The sequence below is a fragment of the Camelina sativa genome, chromosome 9 (assembly GCF_000633955.1).
Source record: "Camelina sativa cultivar DH55 chromosome 9, Cs, whole genome shotgun sequence".
Classification (NCBI taxonomy): Eukaryota; Viridiplantae; Streptophyta; class Magnoliopsida; order Brassicales; family Brassicaceae; genus Camelina; species Camelina sativa.
In genome coordinates this window covers 25,538,577-25,560,980 of record NC_025693.1, presented here as the reverse complement: position 1 = coordinate 25,560,980, position 22,404 = coordinate 25,538,577, and the positions used below count along the sequence as shown (strand labels likewise).

At 37.1% G+C, this 22,404-nt stretch overlaps 4 protein-coding genes and 1 pseudogene across 6 annotated transcripts; 2 read left to right on the top strand and 3 right to left on the bottom strand.

The window, feature by feature from the left end:
• On the bottom strand, positions 188-1,587 carry LOC104712228. Its single transcript, XM_010429079.2, has 4 exons — positions 1,385-1,587; positions 1,138-1,268; positions 967-1,049; positions 188-491 (listed from the first exon to the last, which is right to left on the bottom strand). The coding sequence occupies exons 2-4, from the start codon at positions 1,184-1,186 to the stop codon at positions 318-320; spliced, it is 306 nt and encodes a 101-aa protein (XP_010427381.1). The 5' UTR covers positions 1,187-1,268; positions 1,385-1,587; the 3' UTR covers positions 188-317.
• On the bottom strand, positions 1,962-2,898 carry LOC104712229. Its single transcript, XM_010429080.2, has one exon. It carries the CDS (start codon positions 2,754-2,756, stop codon positions 2,133-2,135), a length of 624 nt encoding a protein of 207 aa, XP_010427382.1. The 5' UTR covers positions 2,757-2,898; the 3' UTR covers positions 1,962-2,132.
• Positions 3,381-4,865, top strand: LOC104712227 (pyruvate kinase, cytosolic isozyme-like). Of its 2 annotated transcripts, XM_010429077.1 has the most exons (2): positions 3,381-3,501; positions 3,556-4,865. In XM_010429077.1, exons 1-2 carry the CDS (start codon positions 3,381-3,383, stop codon positions 4,863-4,865), a joined length of 1,431 nt encoding a protein of 476 aa, XP_010427379.1. The 2 variants fall into 2 exon arrangements, with proteins under 2 accessions (XP_010427379.1, XP_010427378.1); XM_010429076.1 differs by having other exon boundaries at positions 3,381-4,865.
• Positions 16,172-17,659, top strand: LOC104712225 (pyruvate kinase, cytosolic isozyme-like). Of its 2 annotated transcripts, XM_010429075.1 has the most exons (2): positions 16,172-16,295; positions 16,350-17,659. In XM_010429075.1, exons 1-2 carry the CDS (start codon positions 16,172-16,174, stop codon positions 17,657-17,659), a joined length of 1,434 nt encoding a protein of 477 aa, XP_010427377.1. The 2 variants fall into 2 exon arrangements, with proteins under 2 accessions (XP_010427377.1, XP_010427376.1); XM_010429074.1 differs by having other exon boundaries at positions 16,172-17,659.
• Positions 19,628-22,396, bottom strand: LOC104715691 (annotated as a pseudogene).

The following is a 22,404-nucleotide window of genomic DNA, read 5'->3' as shown; positions in this document are numbered from 1 at the left end:
TTAGACCATCATTAGTGGAGAAACACTTCTAAGTTACTCACATATTAAATAATTATATAATTAATACTAAATTAATTAAAGCAATCCTAAGAGAACTTTAGCAAAATCATCCCTCCACTAGAGAACCAAAGAAGGTTGCTCAATCATTATTAATTTTGTGTACAAGTGTTTTGAATTTAAACTTGACACACACTCTTGAAAGTGATTCAACAATGGAAAACTAGAATGTAGATAAGGAAAGAGACATTGAAAGGAAATGAAAAAAGCTCAGCTATAAAAGCTTCAAACTCAGGTTTGGAAAGATCTTGATACAAAGCTTATGTGATGCATTTCTCCTTATCGCCAAGCATCTTGGAAATGTTTTGAAGCTGAGAAATTCTCCATTTGTAGCTCTTTGTTCTGCCAGTGTTGAAGTTGGTTATGAGCTCATCTACAACCAAAACATGAAACTTTAAAACCAGAACCTGCATTTTAAGAACCAAAACCAGAACCTGCATTTTAAACCATAACAATGTAAGACAGAGCAATGAGACATATCAACTGAACCCATCTTCAAACACATTCATACCAAAGGCAAACCAACAAAAACAAAAACAAGTAAACAAGTGACTATCATCATTGTCTATATGACTAAGCAGTTGCACCAAGTGACTATTATTTGTAACTTTGCTATCTATCCAAGACAAGACAAGTATGAGTGTTTCCAGATTAAAACAAGACAAGTTAGCAAATTATTAGTAATCTACCATCCAATACATGGTAAATATCTCTAGCCAATAGACATAGTCATGTAACAGAGTGTTAGCAACACCAAGTTATATAGGCAAACGTAATGTTATGGGTTGATTTACAGGAGCAATCAGATGGCAGTAGATAACATCGGACTGTATTAACATAATTTGCTTAGCTGCGAGTTGTGTAGACATTATAAGCACTAGAAATCGTCAGTGTTATTGTTCAACGTACCTGCAGCATAAGAATACTCAACACAGCGCACTGGTCTGTCATGCGTTCCCAAAATGTCCTCTTTGCCAACATTGAAAACAATCCTGCAGTATAACCAGAGAACACCAATCGGCGCAGTATAACCAAAGAACACCAATCCTGCGGAGAGAATTTAAGAGTAGAGAAGAGTACCTTCTGACTTTGTAATCGGCGCCAACACTAAAGCCGGAGAAATCATCATGAAAACAGCAATCCAGTACTGCTCCGCCGTGTAAGAACTCGCCTCGCAACGAATTGGTGCTCACATCATACAACCTCACACGCTAAGATTCAAAACAAACCCAGAAGAAGAAGAAGAAGAAATTATCTTCAGATAAAGGGGACTGTTGGAGTCAAATCAAAGACAAAGTAGAAAGGGGATTTTTGACTAGGCACTAACCTTATCCCATGAAGACACGAGGAGATGATCACTGTTATTGGAAAATTGGAGATTGGAAATGCCGTCTCAATCAACTAGCCCTCGGAGGAGAAGATCGTTCGAAAGCTCCGAAACCGGAAATTTGTTAAAGAAACGCCATAATTAAACCAACCGGAGATCCCAATCTCGAGATCGAGAGAATGAATTGAGAAAAGAAGAATCCATCGCCGTTAACATCGACAGAGAAGAAAAGAGAGAAGGGTCGGGAAAGAAAAAAAAAACAAGAAAATGAATTTTTTTGTAATATATTTACCCTACAACCTATCTAAACCTGACACGTATCGTTACTTATGGGGTTGCTCCAGCTCCTTCCTGAAGTAACGATTCTCGGATTATTAGAGAATATTATGGATTTTTTATTTTTTTTTGGCCATAAATAAGAGAGTAACTCATATAGCACTCCCCACTAATGATGCTCTTAATCCAACTCAATCATGAAGAGTTTGAAAAACTTTATAATCCAATTCATCCTATTTTAAGCAGAAATAACATTTTCAAAGTACATAAACGAAATAATCAGTATTCAGAAATACAAAAATTTGAGAAAGATGCTACTATATATCATTCATCACCAATGTAAGTTAAAAAAAATGATGATTAAAAGTTTGATTGGATAATTTTCTGCTTAGTCAAATTATTATTTTTGTGTTTCCTTTGCTATGTTACAAAAATTACAAGAGAGAAGAGACTAATGTCTCGTCTTCTTCTTCTAAGGTTCATCATCTTCATCTTGAGGAGTAGAAGAAGCAAGAGACTGTGCGAAATCAGAATCCATTACAACACCATTCATTACATGCACGATGATCTTCCCTCTCTTTATCAACCCCATCTTCTCTGTCTCGATGCCATTAACGACCAACCCACCACTATTTCTCCTTCTCCAAATCTTAAGTGTGAAACCACTCAACGACTCATACGACGCCGTTTCGTCTTTCCTTATGTCCGCTTCTTCCACTTTGTAAGGAACAACCGCGAAACCCATGATCCTCGACACGACGGCGTACGTGTTATCATCTCCTTCGTCGTCATCGTCTTCAAGGGATTTGATCTGGCGGCTATTGTTCGATCTCAGCCCTAGATCTCGGCGGAATGATTTGTCGGACGGTACGAAGGCTGTAAAAACCAGATCTTCCGGTAACATTTCGATCATCATGTTCCCGAAGTAACCGAGTTCATCGGTGAGCTCGTACCGGAGTTTGCGGATATGGTTACCGGCGGCGAGAGGTGTTTCCGGTAATTTAAGAAAAGAGAAGATGAGTATAGTTAGGGAAGAAAGAGTAATGAGTAGAAGTAAGAAAAATACTGGATTTTTCAAAAAATGAGGTTTCTTCATTGTTTTTTATATTCTACTCTTTGTGTTATGTTGACTCATCGATAGAGCTCTGCTCAAAGCTTTAGGAAGAAGAAGAAGAAGAATAAAGAATGAATGAAGCTCGATCTGGGAAAAAGGAGTTCGTGGTTACTTAGAAAAGTTACGTCTCGGAATTTGGATTTTGATGGGCTTTTTCTTAATATGGCCCAATTCATATTTCAGAATTGACCTTTTTAATATCTTATGATAATTAACCTTTTCTCAAATCTTATGGCATTCAATTAATAACTTGTTCGTTATGTAAAATTGTAAATATCTAATTTAACTTTAATTATTTATATTATAATGTTTTCCACAAAATTATTTCGAAATAGAAAAGAACAATTGCCAAAACCAAAAAGAGAAAAGGAAATTAACTAAAACATAGAAGGAAAAATTCGAGAAAAAGTAGTGCTATTCCAAATCAGCAAAAGGAAAAATTCGAACATGTAACATAACGCAAAATTGGAAATACGCAAATCGCTACTTCTATATATACCCGTGACCTCGTTGATCATAATATTCATCAAGCAAACTCACAATTTCCAACTCTCTTTTAATCTTTTTTCTCTGCGATCTTTCGAAAGTTTTCAACTTCCTTCTACAATGGAGATGTTACTTGGTGGACAAGCAACCAAAGGAGCTCTTCGTTCAAAGACGAAGATAGTTTGTACTCTTGGACCGGCATCAAGATCGGTGGAGATGATTGAGAAGCTTCTCAAGGCCGGTATGAACGTTGCCCGGTTCAATTTCTCCCATGGTTCTCACTCGTACCATCAAGAGACTCTCGATAATCTCCGAACCGCCATGGCCAACACTGGTATTCTCTGCGCTGTCATGCTCGACACAAAGGGTCCTGAGATTCGAACCGGGTTTCTCAAAGAAGGCAAACCGGTACAGCTAAAGCAAGGTCAAGAGATCACAATCTCAACTGATTACAACATAGAAGGAGACTCAAACCTTATCTCCATGAGCTACAAGAAACTTGCAGAGGATCTCAAATCCGGTGATGTGGTTCTTTGTTCAGACGGGACAATCTCTATGACTGTCTTGTCCTGTGACAAGACTCTCGGTCTTGTTCGTTGCCGATGCGAGAACTCTGCGGTTCTTGGAGAAAGAAAAAACGTCAACCTCCCTGGAATTGTGGTTGATCTCCCAACGCTCACTGCGAAAGACAAAGAGGACATCATGCAATGGGGAGTTCCGAACAAAATCGACATCATCGCTCTTTCTTTTGTTCGTAAAGGATCTGACCTAATCGAAGTCAGGGAGTTACTTGGCGAGCACTCAAAGAACATCATGCTCATGTCAAAGGTGGAGAATCAAGAAGGAGTTATGAATTTGGAGAGTATTCTAGCTAATACTGATGCTTTCATGGTGGCTAGAGGAGATCTTGGGATGGAGATTCCGATCGAGAAGATGTTTCTTGCTCAGAAAACAATGATCAAGATGGCTAATGCTCTTGGGAAACCGATAGTCACAGCCACACAGATGCTTGAATCCATGACAGTGTCTCCTCGTCCGACTAGAGCTGAAGCCACCGACGTCGCAAACGCTGTTATTGACGGGACAGATTGTGTCATGCTTAGCGGAGAAACCGCTGCTGGAGCTCACCCTGAGGCAGCCGTGTTAACAATGTCAAGGATCTGTAAAGAAGCAGAGGAGTTCATCGATTACGACACTCTTTACAAGAAAACCCTAGGAATCGTCTCGTTACCTTTATCACCAATCGAGAGCTTAGCTGCTTCCGCCGTTTCCACGGCCAGGAGTGTTTTTGCTTCGGCTCTCATAGTTCTCACCAAGAAAGGTTACACGGCTGAGCTTGTGGCTAAATACAGGCCAAGCGTTCCTATTTTGTCGGTGGTTGTGCCGGAGGGAGATGACTTCGAGGTGGTTCATGTGGCGAGACGTGGTTTGATTTACCGTGGGATTATTCCGGTGGTGGTGGCGGCGGGATCTTCGACGGAGGAAACGATAAGATTCGCTATTGGATACGCGAAGACGAAGGGGATTTGCAAGACTGGAGATTCTATTGTGGCTTTGCACAAGATCGATGGCTCCTCTGTTGTGAAGGTAATGAGCGTGGAGTAATTAGTTTTTACCTGGGCCAATTTTGCAATTTCAAATTCTATTGTTGTCAAAAATAAAGTCATGAAACTTTAAATTTCGGTTTAAACATTGTTTTTTGGTCGCATAATAATAAAGTTTGGTTATTGACTAATGGTTTGATATAATATAGCTAGTTGTAGGATAATAGAGTTTATTGGTAACAGTATTGTTGCTTCTCTTATAATACCACAAGGGAGAAAAGTAGATTATCCGGTTTATGGAAATGCATTTTCAATATATTTGAATGGGTTCTTCTAAGCGGTAACACCAATGGGAACAGTCTTGAGTCTTGATGAACTGTAAAGGGTTTCTTCGAAGCGGATGATTTCGTTCTTTGAGCCATAAGCAACTTCAGTTCTGTCATCAAGGTTGACGATGGTCTTGTTGAGTACTGACTTGTATCCATCAAGGTAAACAAACACTCCTTCAAAACAAGACACGGAAGATTGGTCCATATTTAGAGAGATGGTCGAACAAAAACACACACACACGAATGACTCACCTTTCTTTGGACCATATTGTTCTCGTTGGAAGCAGAATTGGTTTTGTTGTGTAAAAAAAAATTTACCCACAATAGTGTGTAAAAAAAAGGAAAAAAAAGAAGTTTAAAAGCCACTTTTTAAAAAGCTGTAATTCTCTCCTAATTTTCTTTAACAAAATACTGAAATAGAGAAATTTTTAAGAAAATAATCTTTACCACTTTCTTAGCAACCGATCCTTCTCCCACAATCGCTGAATTTCTCTTTTCCAAACCCTCTCCCAATTTAATCAGCAAACTTAGTAATAGAGATTGATGAGAGTTTATGAATGGAAGAATTAGTATTTACTCATGAATTATACAATAGGGATTACACATGTTTATACAGTGAAATAGTTTCCTAAACTAAGATAGAACTAAATCTTTACATATCAATATCATAAATATCAAATATATATTAGGATAAGAATTGAGCATATTCTTAAGTTGTGAATATTCTATTGTCTTAGATCGTATAGCTCAACATATCTTATTGTTGTTGAGATTTAGCTAGATTGTAGATATTAGTTTCTACAACTTCTATATATATGTATTCTTCTGCACTTAATAAAGACACATTTTCATCGACATTGATCTCGTTTCATATATTCATATTATCTTGTGGATCTTCTAGATCCTTCTACACGCCTCCTCAAGCTCAAGGTGGTAATGGAGAATTATTGGAATGAACGGCTTGAGATTGACTTGTAGAATCTGAAAAGGAACGGTGTTGAAAAGATTTTGTCGTTGATCAATCAATAAGAGAGATTGCAAGACTCGTCTGTGAGGAAACAGATCTCAAAAAGTGGACATGGAAGACCTCGTGTAGATNGGTATCAGAGTCTGAAAAACTTCTTTAAAATTTTTTCTACGCTTTTACAATGACGACGAACCCGACCCGACTGTTACTACGGCAACAACGAATGTGGAGGTGAGACGAACCATCTCCCCATATGACTTGACCTCGGCGGACAACCCTGGTGCGGTGATCTCTCACCCTCTTCTCAAAGGAATCAACTATGACGAATGGGCTTGCGGTATGAAGACAGCTTTGACTTCACGCAAGAAGTTTGGTTTTTTGGATGGTACGATTGCCAAACCAAGTGAAGGGTCTTCTGATCTAGAAGACTGGTGGACGATTCATGCACTTCTCATGTCTTGGATAAAGATGAGCATCGATCCGATGCTACGCTCGACGATCTCACATAGAGATGTAGCGAAAGACCTTTGGGAGTACTTGAAGAAGAGGTTCGCCGTGATGAATGGCTCTCGCATTCAACAGATCCAATCCGAACTGGCGTGTTGCAAGCAGAGAGGGATCGCCATTGAAGCTTATTATGGAAAGTTGAATCAGATTTGGGACAGCCTTGCCGCGTATCGTCCCATAAGATCTTGTTCCTGTGGAAAGTGCACATGTGATCTTGGTGTAGCACAGGAAAAGGACCGAGATGAAGACAAGGTTCACCAGTTTTTGTGTGGTCTTGATGATCATTATCGTGCGGTACGATCTAGTCTGGTTGCACGTGTTCCAGTCCAATCATTGGAAGAGGTCTATAACATAGTACACCAAGAGGAGGATCTACGTGCACATGTGGAAGAGAAACAAGAGGTAACTTCGTTTGCTGTTCACACCAAGCCTCGTTACTGTCTTGAAGAAAAGGAAAAGGAGAAGGGAATGTTGTGTAAACTCTGCAATCGCTTTGGACACCTTGCAGAAAATTGTTTTGCCGTGATTGGTTATCCCGAATGGTGGGGAGATAGACCAAAGAGTCGAACACTTGAAGGCAGAGGAGGTGGTGCTTCTAGTTCCAGAGGAGGTTCGACTGGAGGCAAAGGACGTGGTTCAATGACTTATGCAAACAGAGTTCATGTTCCCAATCTTGATAAGGGAAATCCTGAACAAGCAAATCATGTTCTCACTGATCAAGACCGTGATGGTGTGACTGGGCTTACCGATCAACAATGGCGTTCCATCAAAAGCATCCTCAATGCCGGAAAAGACAACATCACCGACAAAGTGACTGGTAAGTCTTCTGAACTTTCTTGGATTATGGACACGGGGGCATCGCATCACTTAACGGGACGGTATGATTTGTTATCTGATGTTCGTGATATGGCACCGGTTTTAGTAATACTAGCTGATGGAAGAGAAAAGGTTTCTCATAAAGAAGGGACAATCCACCTTGGTCCTAATCTAGTTCTGAAATCAGTATATTTTGTGGAGGGTTTCAAGTCAGATTTGATTTCTATGGGTCAGTTGATGGATGAGAACAAATGTGTTGTTCAGATGGCTGACACTTTCCTTGTGGTTCAGGACCGTACTATGAGGACGGTGATTGGAGCTGGTAAGAGGGTCGGCGGCACGTTCCACTTTCGTAGTACGATGGAGACAGCAGCATCAGTCACATTAAAGGAGGATCCAACGTTTGAGCTGTGGAACAAAAGAATGGGTCATCCATCGTCTGCGGTTGTAGGATTGCTTCCTTGTTTGTCTAGTTTAGTTTCTCTAGCTTTTCAGAATAAAGCGTGTGAAGTCTGTCTCCGCGCAAAACAAACTCGAGATAGTTTTCCAGTCAGTATCAATAGAACTACGTTGATTTTTGAAATGATTCATGTTGATCTTTGGGGTCCATATTTCTCCAACACATTCTGGTGCAAAGTATTTCTTGACAATAGTTGATGATTATTCACGCGGGGTATGGATTCATTTACTGAAAGATAAAACAGAGGCTCCGCTAAGCTTGAAAAATTTCTTTGCTCTTGTGGAGCGACAGTTCAAAACACAAATCAAAACGGTACGCAGCGACAACGGCACAGAGTTCATGACGTTAACAAACTTTTTTCAAACGAAAGGGGTTATTCATGAAACCTCTTGTGTAGGTACACCACAACAAAACGGCAGAGTCGAAAGGAAGAACAGACATATACTCAATGTGGCGAGAGCTCTAAGGTTTCAGGCTAATTTGCCATTACAATTTTGGGGCGAATGCGTACTCACAGCTAGATATTTGATAAATCGCACACCTTCTGCAGTCTTGGGGAACATCACACCGTATGAACGATTGTTTCAGAATCAACCCTCTTATGGTCATATCAAAGTCTTTGGGAGTCTCTGCTATGTTCACAATCAATCGACTGGTGGGGATAAATTCGAATCATGGAGTAGGCGATGCGTGTTCTTGGGTTATCCTCATGGCCAAAAAGGTTGGAGAGTCTTTGATCTTGAACAATCAAAATTTTTGGTTTCTCGAGATGTTTTGTTCTTCGAATCGAAGTTCCCATTCAGCTCCGATGAAGCTTTCCCATTAGTCGATGAAGAGGAAGATGGTAATGTTTTGTGGGCTCCCATATCAGAAGGGATAATTGAAGACCAATCGCAGATTAATGTCCAGCCCATTATCCAAACTGAAACAATGCCTTCACAGTCCAATACTACACAAATTGGGCCTAATATCGACAATGAGGCCCAACTTCAATCAGATGGAGAGACCCGAAATGTGGTTGCGGTTGTTCCACCATAGATAGACACTTCGCAGACTACGACGGCTGTCACGGCTGTTGCAGATGACGACCGGCTGGGTAAGGGTCACCGGCAGAAGAAGCCATCAATTCGATTGAAGGATTATGTCGTCAAACCGGCCACGGCACTTCCTGGGGAGGAGGTAAACACGGCAGTGGTTTATCCAATTTCAGATTACGATTCCGACCATCGCTTCTCAGAGAAACACATCGCGTATGTAGCAGCTGTAATTTCAGAGTTAGAACCACGTTCCTTCAAAGCTGCTATGAAGGATGATCGGTGGCGGAAAGCTGTGGGTTCTGAATATGGTTCTCTGGAAGAAAACGAAACTTGGACAGAAGAAGATTTGCCTCCTGGAAAGAAGGCTATCGGGTGTCAATGGGTTTTCAAGGTAAAATTTCAATCTGATGGATCGATTGAGCGATACAAGGCAAGATTGGTAGCTTTGGGTAACAAACAGATTGAAGGGGAAGACTATGGGGAAACGTTTTCTCCAGTTGCAAGAATGGGCACAGTTTGTTTGTTTCTTGACACGGCATCGAAGAACAATTGGCTTGTTCACCAAATGGATGTTCAGAACGCCTTCCTTCATGGAGATTTGGAGGAAGAGGTGTATATGCGTATGCCTCCAGGTTATCAGTCAGCCAATCCCAACAGAGTGTGTCGTCTCCGAAAGTCACTATATGGACTAAAACAAGCACCGCGATGCTGGTTTGCAAAACTATCCAATGCTTTGCTCAGATATGGTTTTCAACAAGCGACAAGTGATTATTCCCTGTTCACATACGAAAAAGGTACAACTCGAATCCATATACTGGTTTATGTAGATGATTTGATAATCACTGGGAGTTGTGAACAAGCAACACAAGCTTTCAAAGATTACTTGGCCTCGTGTTTTCATATGAAAGATTTGGGTGAATTGAAGTATTTCTTGGGTATTGAGGTTGCTCGAAGTGCTTCGGGGTTCTATCTCTGTCAGAGAAAATATGCGTTAGACATTATGTCCGAAACAGGTCTTCTAGGAGCCACACCAGCTGATTTTCCTCTTGAATAGTCTCATGGTTTGGCTCGCTCAAAGTCCCCACTGCTGCAGAATCCAAAGCCATACCGTCGACTGGTCGGGCGACTTATATATTTGGGGGTAACAAGACCGGATTTGGCTTTCTCTGTTCATGTGTTAGCACAGTTTATGCAAGAGCCTAAAGAGGATCATTGGCAGGCTGCATTGAGAGTGGTCCGATACATTAAGCTGGATCCAGGTCAGGGAATTTTGCTGCGATCGGATAATGACTTTCAACTTACAGGATGGTGTGACTCAGATTGGTCAGGAAATCCACTAAACAGAAGATCTACCACAGGATATTTTATTCAGCTTGGCACTTCTCCTGTGTCATGGAAGACAAAGAAACAGAAAACAATGAGTCGTTCTTCAGCTGAAGCAGAATACAGGGCTATGGATGATCTAGTTCAAGAACTACTGTGGGTCAAACGGATGTTAAGAACGTTAGGAGTGCATCACAACCAACCAATGACAGTACGTTGTGATAGCAAGTCGGCTATCCATATAGCCACTAATCCGGTGTTTCACGAAAGGACCAAACACATCGAAAATGACTGCCATTTTGTCCGAGATGAAGTAGTCACACACAACATTCTTCTTAAACACGTCAACACTCACTTCCAGTTAGCTGACATACTCACAAAACCAATTGGTCGGGATGGTTTCTGGCGTTTTCGTTGCAAGCTTGGCATACACAATCTATATGCTCCAGCTTGAGGGGGGGGGGGTATTGGGATAAGAATTGAGCATATTCTTAAGTTGTGAATATTCTATTGTCTTAGATCGTATAGCTCCGCATATCTTGTTGTTGTTGAGATTTAGCTAGATTGTAGATATTAGTTTCTACAACTTCTATATATATGTATTCTTCTGCACTTAATAAAGACACATTTTCATCGACATTGATCTCGTTTCATATATTCATATTATCTTGTGGATCTTCTAGATCCTTCTACACGCCTCCTCAAGCTCAAGGTGGTAATGGAGAATTATTGGAATGAACGGCTTGAGATTGACTTGTAGAATCTGAAAAGGAACGGTGTTGAAAAGATTTTGTCGTTGATCAATCAATAAGAGAGATTGCAAGACTCGTCTGTGAGGAAACAGATCTCAAAAAGTGGACATGGAAGACCTCGTGTAGATGACATCGTGAGATTTCTGGACTTGGCCAGCATATTGGAGGAAGCAGTTGCTTGGTTATGGAAGGAGATCCCATGTTTTTTTTTTAAGGGACAAAAATTTTAAGATTTTTTTTTTAATAGAAATTTAAATAGAAAGAAGCACTATGACTTGAGGAAACGATAATAACAAATTTTTTTTTATTCAAAAGAAATTCGGTTTGATTCAGAGGCTTATAATTAGCTTGAATAATAGAAGCACTTTTGGCTTAAAAAAAAAAATTACGAAAGAGAAGCACTTGCTTAGATTCAAAGGTCTTACATGGTAGACTTGAATAAGAGAAGCTCTATAGCTTAGATTCAGAGGTTTATAACGAACTTGAATGTGGAAGCACTTGGCTTAAAACAAAAAAAAATAAACAAAAGAAGCATATAGCTTAGAAACAGGAACGGACCGATCGTTAGATCATTATGGCACTGATACCATAATAGAGATTGATGAGAGTTTATGAATGGAAGAATTAGTATTTACTCTCATGAGTTATACAATAGGGATTACACATGTTTATATAGTGAAATAGTTTCCTAAACTAAGATAGAACTAAATCTTTACATATCAATATCATAAATATAAAATATATTCATATTATCTTGTGGATCTTCTAGATCCTTCTACACGCCCCCTCAAGCTCAAGGTGGTAATGGAGAATTATTGGAATGAACGGCTTGAGATTGACTTGTAGAATCTGAAACGGAACGGTGTTGAAATTTTTTTGTCGTTGATCAATCAATAAGAGAGATTGCAAGACTCGTCAGTGAGGAAACAGATCTCTAAAAGTGGACATGGAGGACCTCGTGTAGATGACATCGTGAGATTTCTGGACTTGGCCAGCATATTGGAGGAAGCAGTTGCTTGGTTATGGAAGGAGATCCCATGGTTTTTTTTTTTAAGGGACAAAAATATTAAGAATTTTTTTTTCTTTAGTAGAAAATTAAATAGAAAGAAGCACTATGACTTGAGGAAACGATGATAACAATTTTTTTTATTCAAAAGAAATTCAGTTTGATTCAGAGGCTTATAATTAGCTTGAATGATATAAGCACTTTTGGATTAAAAATAAAAATTAAGAAAGAGAAGCACTTGGCTTAGATTCATAGGTTGATAACGAACTTGAATGTGGAAGCATTTAGATTAAAACAAAAAAGAAGAATATAGCTTAGAAACATGAACGGACCGATCGTTAAATCATTGTAGCACTGATATCATAATAGAGATTGATGAGAGTTTATGAATGGAAGAATTAGTATTTACTCTCATGAATTACACATGTTTATATAGTGAAATAGTTTCCTAAACTAAGGTAGAACTATAGTGAAATAGTTTCCTAAACTAAGGTAGAACTAAATCATATAAAATATATTCATATTATCTTGTGGATCTTCTAGATCCTTCTACACTTAGTGTCATCATCCTTATAAATCAACGAACGAAAGCAAATACATCAACTTCTTCTTCTTCTTCTTCTTCTTCTTCTTCTTCTTCTTCTTCTTCTTCTTCTTCTTCTTCTTCTTCTTCTTCTTCTTCTTCTTCTTCTTCTTCTTCTTCTTCTTCTTCTTCTTCTTCTTCTTCTTCTTCTTCTTCTTCTTCTTCTTCTTCTTCTTCTTCTTCTTCTTCTTCTTCTTCTTCTTCTTCTTCTTCTTCTTCTTCTTCTTCTTCTTCTTCTTCTTCTTCTTCTTCTTCTTCTTCTTCTTCTTCTTCTTCTTCTTCTTCTTCTTCTTCTTCTTCTTCTTCTTCTTCTTCTTCTTCTTCTTCTTCTTCTTCTTCTTCTTCTTCTTCTTCTTCTTCTTCTTCTTCTTCTTCTTCTTCTTCTTCTTCTTCTTCTTCTTCTTCTTCTTCTTCTTCTTCTTCTTCTTCTTCTTCTTCTTCTTCTTCTTCTTCTTCTTCTTCTTCTTCTTCTTCTTCTTCTTCTTCTTCTTCTTCTTCTTCTTCTTCTTCTTCTTCTTCTTCTTCTTCTTCTTCTTCTTCTTCTTCTTCTTCTTCTTCTTCTTCTTCTTCTTCTTCTTCTTCTTCTTCTTCTTCTTCTTCTTCTTCTTCTTCTTCTTCTTCTTCTTCTTCTTCTTCTTCTTCTTCTTCTTCTTCTTCTTCTTCTTCTTCTTCTTCTTCTTCTTCTTCTTCTTCTTCTTCTTCTTCTTCTTCTTAATGCAATCCAATCTTTTTACATATTTTGGACAATGTTTAACTTTCCCAATATAGATATTGATGTTCATTACCAAAATTACCTTTTGTTTGGCATATTGATTTCCATTTTCAGCCCATGCACATGCAAAGTTGTAAGCATGATCAAAGTGGCATACAATTTTTTCTTATTGATGTTTTGTTTTGCATATTCATCCCTCCAAGATTTGTCAATATGGCTTTCTATAGCTTGCTCAATGGATATTGAAACAAGACATATCCAGTGTGTATACATTATTCCTTTTTTTTTTTTTTTTTTTTTTTTTTNGATGAACGTATCCAGTTCAATGTATACTTTTAGCATATCCAACTCAAACATTTGTTTTTCTCCAAGTACAAGACATATTCATCTCAATGCATGCAGGATAACAAACGTTATTCATATTTGTTATGGCTAAAGTGTGGCTCAAAGCAGTGTGTTTACAATCCAGTGTGAACATCTCTGAATTTTTTTAATATTTTATTACCTAAAAATATTGGTTATTAAAATCATTTTACATACAGTATTTATTTTATATTATGTTAATCAATTTATATATCCCGTACTATTCATTGGTAATAGTTTTGATTTTAGGTTTTGTTATTATTTGTTGCTGATGATTTTTTATTGTAATCAAGTTGTAGACTAAAATCAATTTTTTTCCCCTTGTATTACGATGCATGCATTGTCTTGTTTTATTTAGTCAATTTTGGCTGATGATATTAAATTTAACCATAAAAACTTATTGGTTATGCTTTTTATTATTGGTAGAATAGCTAAATTGTAACGTGAGATATCTATAAATGTATATTATATTTCTTAAACCTGATCTGTAAAAAAAAAAATTCTAGTGACTATATAAAAAACAAATACTTTCAAATGATAATATATGCAAAAAAAAATGATTATAAACATAGACTAAATCCTTAAAGCAATGTAGCAACATCATACCCCCTAAAGTAATGTTTGCGTAATCCAACATTCACTAATAAGCTTTCATCCCTGTCCAACATTTCCACGATTACGCAAACAAATAAATTCAAAATTTAACATCTAAAAGTAAAATAGTTGTTAGCTTTTCTGTTAAACTAATTGTAATGACTAATGAAGCTACATAAACTGTGTTAAAATTTTGCAACCACTAACTTGCTTTTATAAGGATTAAGACCATATAACAAAACAAACCGGTTAAATTTATAATTAGGTATATTAGATCATCTCATATTTTAGGGAGGATCAAAGAGTTAAAATAATAAAACAAAATAAAAAAGAAGGAGAGAGAATGGCGAGTGTGTCTCGGTGGAGACAATTTTAGACCCTCTTACGTCATCTCCAGCGGTGGTGAGACATTTCTAACAAATTCTCTTTTAACTAATATAAATATAAAGAAAATTTGAATACAATGATGAGAAGTTATTTATATATAAATTTCTAAAGATGTAAACATTTGAATAGACACAATTTTTGTAAAAGACACAACTCTATATTCAACAGACGCAACTGTAAAACTTTTCTGTCAAAAATATAAAATAAAGAAAATTTGAATACAATGATGAGAAGTCACATATATATAAATTTATAAAGATGTGAACATTTGAATAGACACTACTGTTTGTAAGAGAAACAACTCTACATTTAACAGACGCAACGTTTTAGAGAGATGCAACCGTTGAAATTTTCTGTCAATATATATATATATATATATATTACGAAAAGGTACGACGAAAAATTGCAACTGTTGTTGGCATTGTTTCAGATTGTTATTATTATTTAGAAAAGATGGGAACATTTGAATAGACACAACTGTTTGTAAAAGACATAACTCTATATTCAACAGACGCAAGTTTTTAGAGAACCACAACTGTAAAAAAATTTCTGTCAAAAATATAAAATAAAGAAAATTTGAATACAATGATGAGAAGTCACTTATATTTAAAGTTATAAAAATGTGAACATTTGAATATACACAACTGTTTGTAAGAGACAAAACTCTACATTTAAGAGACACAAATTTTTAGAGAGATGCAACCGTTGAAATTTTCTGTCAAAAAAAAATATATATATTTTTTTTACGAAAAGGTACGACGAAAAATCGCAATTGTTGTTGGCATTTTTTCAGTTTGTTATTATTATATAGATCGGTAATTGTTGGTCCAAATCTATATGACTTTGGTAGGTGATCTGTATCATTAAATTCAAATAGCCTTCCTTCACAATGAATTAACATAATGATTCTTACAATGTTGTAAAATATCATAGAAAAAAAAATGCATATAGGCATAACTAAGTTCACCATGCTTGTTAAATAAATTTGGCATTTTTGTTTTTCATTTTCGTCACTGCAACTCGTCCTAATTGATTTTTTGCTAATAACATCTTCCTTAAAAAAACAAAATTCCGCACACTTGTATAGAGGGTTTGCAACTACATTGTATAACAACAGACTATCTACCATAACGTTTTCTCAAATCTTATGGCATTAAACTGATAAGTTAATTCGTTATGTAAAATTGAAAATTTCTAATTGAACATTTATTTATCATTTAATGTTATCCTCAAAAATATTTGTTAAGTTCGAAATAGAAATTGCCAAAACCAAAAAGAGAAAAGGAAATTAACTAAAACATCAAACGGAAAATTCGAAAAAAGTAGTACTATTCCAAATCAGCAAAAGGAAAAATTCGAACATGTAACATAACGCAAAATTGGAAATACGCAAATCGCTACTTCTATATATACCCGTGACCTCGTTGATCATAATATTCATCAAGCAAACTCACAATTTCCAACTCTCTTTGAAACTCTCTTTTAATCTTTTCTCTGCGATCTTTCGAAAAGTTTTTAACTTCCTTCCACAATGGAGATGTTACTTGCTGGACAAGCAACCAAAGGAGCTCTTCTTCGTTCAAAGACGAAGATAGTTTGTACTCTTGGACCGGCATCAAGATCGGTGGAGATGATTGAGAAACTTCTCAAGGCCGGTATGACCGTAGCCCGGTTCAATTTCTCCCATGGTTCTCACTCGTACCATCAAGAGACTCTCGATAATCTCCGAACCGCCATGGCCAACACTGGTATTCTCTGCGCTGTCATGCTCGACACAAAGGGTCCTGAGATTCGAACCGGGTTTCTCAAAGAAGGCAAACCGGTACAGCTAAAGCAAGGTCAAGAGATCACAATCTCAACTGATTACAACATAGAAGGAGACTCAAACCTTATCTCCATGAGCTACAAGAAACTTGCAGAGGATCTCAAATCCGGTGATGTGGTTCTTTGTTCAGACGGGACAATCTCTATGACTGTCTTGTCCTGTGACAAGACTCTCGGTCTTGTTCGTTGCCGATGCGAGAACTCTGCGGTTCTTGGAGAAAGAAAAAACGTCAACCTCCCTGGAATTGTGGTTGATCTCCCAACGCTCACTGCGAAAGACAAAGAGGACATCATGCAATGGGAAGTTCCGAACAAAATCGACATCATCGCTCTTTCTTTTGTTCGTAAAGGATCTGACCTAATCGAAGTCAGGGAGTTGCTTGGCGAGCACTCAAAGAACATCATGCTCATGTCAAAGGTGGAGAATCAAGAAGGAGTTATGAATTTGGAGAGTATTCTGGCGAATACTGATGCATTCATGGTGGCTAGAGGAGATCTTGGGATGGAGATTCCGATCGAAAAGATGTTTCTTGCTCAGAAAACAATGATCAAGATGGCTAATGCTCTTGGGAAACCGATAGTCACAGCCACACAGATGCTTGAATCCATGACAGTGTCTCCTCGTCCGACTAGAGCTGAAGCCACCGACGTCGCAAACGCTGTTATTGACGGGACAGATTGTGTCATGCTTAGCGGAGAAACCGCTGCTGGAGCTCACCCTGAGGCAGCCGTGTTAACAATGTCAAGGATCTGTAAAGAAGCAGAGGAGTTCATCGATTACGACACTCTTTACAAGAAAACCCTAGGAATCGTCTCGTTACCTTTATCACCAATCGAGAGCTTAGCTGCTTCCGCCGTTTCCACGGCCAGGAGTGTTTTTGCTTCGGCTCTCATAGTTCTCACCAAGAAAGGTTACACGGCTGAGCTTGTGGCTAAATACAGGCCAAGCGTTCCTATTTTGTCGGTGGTTGTGCCGGAGGGAGATGACTTCGAGGTGGTTCATGTGGCGAGACGTGGTTTGATTTACCGTGGGATTATTCCGGTGGTGGTGGCGGCGGGATCTTCGACGGAGGAAACGATAAGATTCGCTATTGGATACGCGAAGACGAAGGGGATTTGCAAGACTGGAGATTCTATTGTGGCTTTGCACAAGATCGATGGCTCCTCTGTTGTGAAGGTAATGAGCGTGGAGTAATTAGTTTTTACCTGGGCCAATTTTGCAATTTCAAATTCTATTGTTGTCAAAAATAAAGTCATGAAACTTTAAATTTCGGTTTAAACATTGTTTTTTGGTCGCATAATAATAAAGTTTGGTTATTGACTAATGGTTTGATATAATATAGCTAGTTGTAGGATAATAGAGTTTATTGGTAACAGTATTGTTGCTTCTCTTATAATACCACAAGGGAGAAAAGTAGATTATCCGGTTTATGGAAATGCATTTTCAATATATTTGAATGGGTTCTTCTAAGCGGTAACACCAATGGGAACAGTCTTGAGTCTTGATGAACTGTAAAGGGTTTCTTCGAAGCGGATGATTTCGTTCTTTGAGCCATAAGCAACTTCAGTTCTGTCATCAAGGTTGACACCAATGTCTTGTTTTATTTAGTCAATTTTGGCTGATGATATTAAATTTAACCATAAAAACTTATTGGTTATGCTTTTTATTATTGGTAGAATAGCTAAATTGTAAGGTGAGATATCTATAAATTTATATTATATTTCTTAAAGCTGATCTGTAAAAAATAAATTCTAGTGACTATATGAAAAACAAATACTTTCAAATGATAATATATGCAAAAAAATGATTATAAACATAGACTAAATCCTTAAAGCAATGTAGCAACATCATACCCCCTAAAGTAATGTTTGCGTAATCCAACATTCACTAATAAGCTTTCATCCCTGTCCAACATTTCCACGATTACGCAAACAAATAAATTCAAAATTTAACATCTAAAAGTAAAATAGTTGTTAGCTTTTCTGTTAAACTAATTGTAATGACTAATGAAGCTACAAGAACTGTGTTAAAATTTTGCAACCACTAACTTGCTTTTATAAGGATTAAGACCATATAACAAAACAAACCTTTTAAATTTATAATTAGGTATATTAGACCATCTCCATCGGTCATATTTTAGAGAGGATCAGATAATTAAAATAAGAAAACAAAATCAAAAAGAAGGAGAGTGAATGGCAAGCGTGTCTCGGTGGAGATAATTTTAGACCCTCTTACGTCATTTCCAGCGGTGAGAAACGTTGATGATTGCTCAAAAAAGGATTTTTATTAAAAAATTTGTTTTTCTATTTTTTTCAATAAATTAGCGACACCTGTCACTTTTTATCTCAAGATCATTTCTCCCGTTACTCAATAGAGAAACACTTATCCTCTTTTCGTCGTCTCTCTTCATTTTATTAGTTTTTTTAATAAAAGTATCTCATATAGGTACCCTCACTGGAGATGCCCTTAGATCCTCTAATCTGCTACATGTTTACATTATATTGGTTTAATCCATTAAATAAAATTTAATTGAAAAAAAAAATTTATTACAAATAAATACTATTTAATTTGTGTGATCCCCTCTCCTCTTTTTCTGGAGATGCCGTTAGAATTTAGAATATAGTATGAAAGTTACAATGTATAGTAGATGATGCTGATGGATGTATTAGGTTTTGTTGGACAAAAATGGTTCTAAACGCATACGCTCAACGACCAATCATTTCCTCAGGCCTGGTAAGGAACATTAATGGACTAATCATCATCCCTCTAGATTGATGCTGATGGAAGAGAGATGATAATGGAAGACCAACTTATTCCTCCCTATTTGAACCGCCATAGAAAAGGTTAAGCTCTAGAAAAAAGTCTATCATAGCCGTCGAATCAGTTTAAATCAAAAAGTTTAGACACCTATTGACTTAAGATTTGGTTTATGACTTGTTCTGTTACAAAGATCAAAACATGTTTATAAAACAATTCAATAAAATTTTTAGATAATTGCAAATGTATACTATGAAAGTTGGCCAACTCTCTCCATCCTTCTGCCACAACAACAATGAAGAGAGTGCCACATGTCCATGACTAAAATCAACCAATCATCTTGAATTCTTTATGTTGCTTAACTAATTTTCTTCGTCTTCCCTTGCTTGATTTTTGTAGTAACTGCTAAACATCAACATGATGTTTTGCGTCCTTCACAAATCCAATAATTACAATGGCAGACCTCTGATAAAAGAAGTTGTGAACGGTACCAGCTTTACGTTATAACTGGATGACCCTAGCTTGTAATAAAGAAAATATAAGAAGGCTGGTATAGTTAAGTTATTAAAACTTACATTTGTCACAACTCCATATGATTCAGACTGTGGTCGATATGTGATCTGCTCAGTCTGCATCATGTCATTCACTACGCTGTGGTGCTCAACATCTATACCCCGTAGAATGATACGAAAGCCAGGTGGAATTCTTAAGTAGATTATTGATACATAACTCTGGGAACATGTCGAAAGGATGTGAGAAATGAATTTGTAGAATCAGTTAATTGAACAAGATTCAGAAAAATATTCCTATTCAAGCTTTTTAACTTTCCTCCACCATTACAGATTTCACCCTAATAAGCATGAGACTGACCAAAGCTAAGTTGGCAAAAAGACATCTTACTTGCTATTCTCTACAACTACAAATGAAAGATGATGGAAATAAATGTTTATACCCTTAGTGAGTGTTTGTATGTCAGGAAGTGCCTAGAATTAGGAAATTGAGAAGCCATTTTGATGTTTTTCTCTTCCCGATTGACGCCTCTAAGTTGGATATCCTGCAAATAAACAACATGATATGCATAAAAACCGTTTGCATCATCATCTCACATAATAATACACATACATTGAGCAATAAAAGCACGTACATGCGGATCAGAATCAAAATCAAGTTCTAACATCCCTTGATCATCTTCCACAGGTTATATATGATTATCTGTGTGCCAAGATCTTTCATCAGATCAAACTACAACAAATGAAGCAACAAATTAGTGATAACATTTGTTCATAGACAGTAATGGGGTGTTACATAAACCCACATCAAATGAGTAATAGAGAACAAAAGAAAATCTTAGTCACTTATTCATACTATGAAATTTTCCATGAGAGCTGAAGAGCCAATTATAGTGATTATTTCAGTATATTCTGAGCTAGCAACTGCTTTCACCAAAAGAAAAATATACCTGATGAAGAAGATCTTCTTCACTAGAGAATGGCGACCATTGAATTATTGGTTCCACATTTTTATCCCAATCACTAAGGGAAGACCTGATTATTTTATTCCATTCAGGATCCCTTCTTTCGTAGTCAAGCTGTCATTTCAAATCACAATACAAGAGAATATAAGGATAAAATGGAGACAATATTCATCTTATATTAAAAGTATATGCTGTGAACATGAAACATCTTCTATGACACAAAGAAATATTACCATGGGTACAACAATGTCCTCCTTTCATGTGCTCCTTAGAAATGTATATGATAGGAGCCCAATGTTCTGCGTAGAGCTAAAACCAACATCAAGTAAAATAAAATATAACAACAAATTATAACTTTAACTATTGTCCATATTCTTCAAGAAGAGAATACAATCCAACCAAAATGATTACAGACGTGTTAGCCACAAGGTGTAACAGATTGATTATAAACAACTAACCTCTTTCCATCTTTTCCAGGGCAACGCGAGAACACAATGACATCAGCTCCAAGTCTCATTGTACTAGTCTTAAATCCATTGCCATCTATAAGCAGTGAATGAATAAAGCATCTTCCACCAAACATTTCATTTAACTATCACCCGGGTTGAAAAAGAATACTTACATTGTCCAATGGTGTTTGCAAGTTTGCTTTTGGCAGAATATCCAAGAGACATGCATTGTCGCATTTTTTCAGGATCCATCCCACCCCCATTATCTGCATATCAAAAATAAGTATTCTCGTACATGAGGATCGAGCAGTGGACAAAAGTGCTACACTTTAGGCAACCACATGAATAAAACAGGTAAGAGATTCTTGCAACGTAAAGTGTATACTCTCAATTAATAACATCCTGTTTCCTGCTTTGTTGTTTTCGAGCATGTCTACTTTAACATAAGTAGCTCCACTGGCAACATGAAATAAACAAGAAAACATTACTATAAAGCATAAGTTAAATGAGCTTCAATCTGTGTAGTAATATATTATAAATAACAAGTTAAGAAATTAAACCCACCTCATCCAAAGCATTGTCCAAAAGCTGCAAAAGAGAACACAGAAAAACAGATAAAGCTCATTAGAATAGATGCAAAGTCATTATAAATGTAGCTCGAATCAAGATTAGATCAATAAAATATACCTCCAAGAGTCCATTTGTGGTTGGTTGCATTAGAATGTAAGAACTTGGGATGGACTCTTACATGATCAAAACCACCTGAGACAGTGTGAATAATATCATCCAAGTGAGACAATTGAATTTTTCATACCACATTACTGTTAAAACCAAAAATTAATTTAGTTTACCTGAAGAAAGATCCCAAGTACTGCCAGGTGCTCCTTCATAATCTCCAGCTTTCCAAAACTGCTAACAACTACCAATCCTACCGGACATAGGCCTGTAAACATTACACGGATTCGTAGGAATAGCATGCGTCACATCTACCGGCGGATTCGATTGAATGAATCCTTCCGGTAAAGTAACTTTTAACTCATCAACTGTTACCTTCTTCACATTATTCCTATCCAGTTCTGAAGAAGCTCCAAAAGAATCTTGTGCTCTCTTCACACCGATAAAGTTTCCAGAATTAAATCTTCTGTCGGCGCTTCCTACTTCCTCCAACCCACCGGCGTTTTCTCTTCCCGGAAAACCAGCCGGCGAAGTAGAAGTTGGTGAAATCTCTCGCTTCACGTTAATATTATCCATAAATAGAA